The 651-nt window shown below is 33.2% G+C and overlaps 1 protein-coding gene across 1 annotated transcript in view; it reads left to right on the top strand.

Moving 5' to 3' along the window:
- The window catches only part of LOC119581941 (synaptobrevin-like), a 23,470-nt gene that overhangs the window by 19,780 nt on the left and 3,039 nt on the right, over positions 1 to 651 (top strand). Inside the window, 1 exon segment of the mRNA XM_037930112.1 lies at positions 230 to 280. Within this exon segment, the coding sequence (XP_037786040.1) occupies positions 230 to 280 (51 nt within the window).

The following is a 651-nucleotide window of genomic DNA, read 5'->3' as shown; positions in this document are numbered from 1 at the left end:
ATGCTTTGTGGAAGTTGTCTGTTTATTTATCAGCATACAGATGGAGCATTAGTTATGACATAGTGTTGACTTGACTGCTTATCATTTGTTCAAAACAATTACTTATAGGCATAATTTATTGGCATAATAGCTTGATTTATTTCTTGTCTGAAAAAAAAAAAACAAATCTCATACTTTATGCTTTTGATATACAATAATTAAAATGTGCTATACATATGTCTCCTAACAGATGATGATCATTATGGGAGTTCACGGTCTACTTGTCTTCATCAACATTGTGGTAAGTAGTGGTGCTGCGGGAAGGAAGTGCGTCTTAGCCTGGCACTGTTTTCTTGAGGGAAGGGATGAATGTAGAGGAGGAGGATTTGTGTGGTAGCAGTGTAAGATAGTGCTGAAGGGCATTAGGGTTAAATTTCTCTTAAAAGCTCTATGATTAAAAAAAGACAAAAAGAAGAAAACAAAGAAATCATAAGAAATGTGAAATCTACGTGTATAATTTTTTTCTCTTTCCTTTTTTTCCGTTCTTTCAGTATTGTTCAGTCTTTAGCATAGCTTCACAGGTTACCCAAATGTTTTATTTTTAGCATATGTTACACAGCTAGAGAAGTTATAAAGGTTAATGTGTTTGTATGCAAGTATTTGAATGTCATA

The sequence above is a fragment of the Penaeus monodon genome, chromosome 15 (assembly GCF_015228065.2).
Source record: "Penaeus monodon isolate SGIC_2016 chromosome 15, NSTDA_Pmon_1, whole genome shotgun sequence".
NCBI lineage: Eukaryota > Metazoa > Arthropoda > Malacostraca > Decapoda > Penaeidae > Penaeus > Penaeus monodon.
The sequence above is the reverse complement of the archived record's forward strand: the minus strand, read 5'-3'. Positions and strand labels throughout refer to the sequence as shown.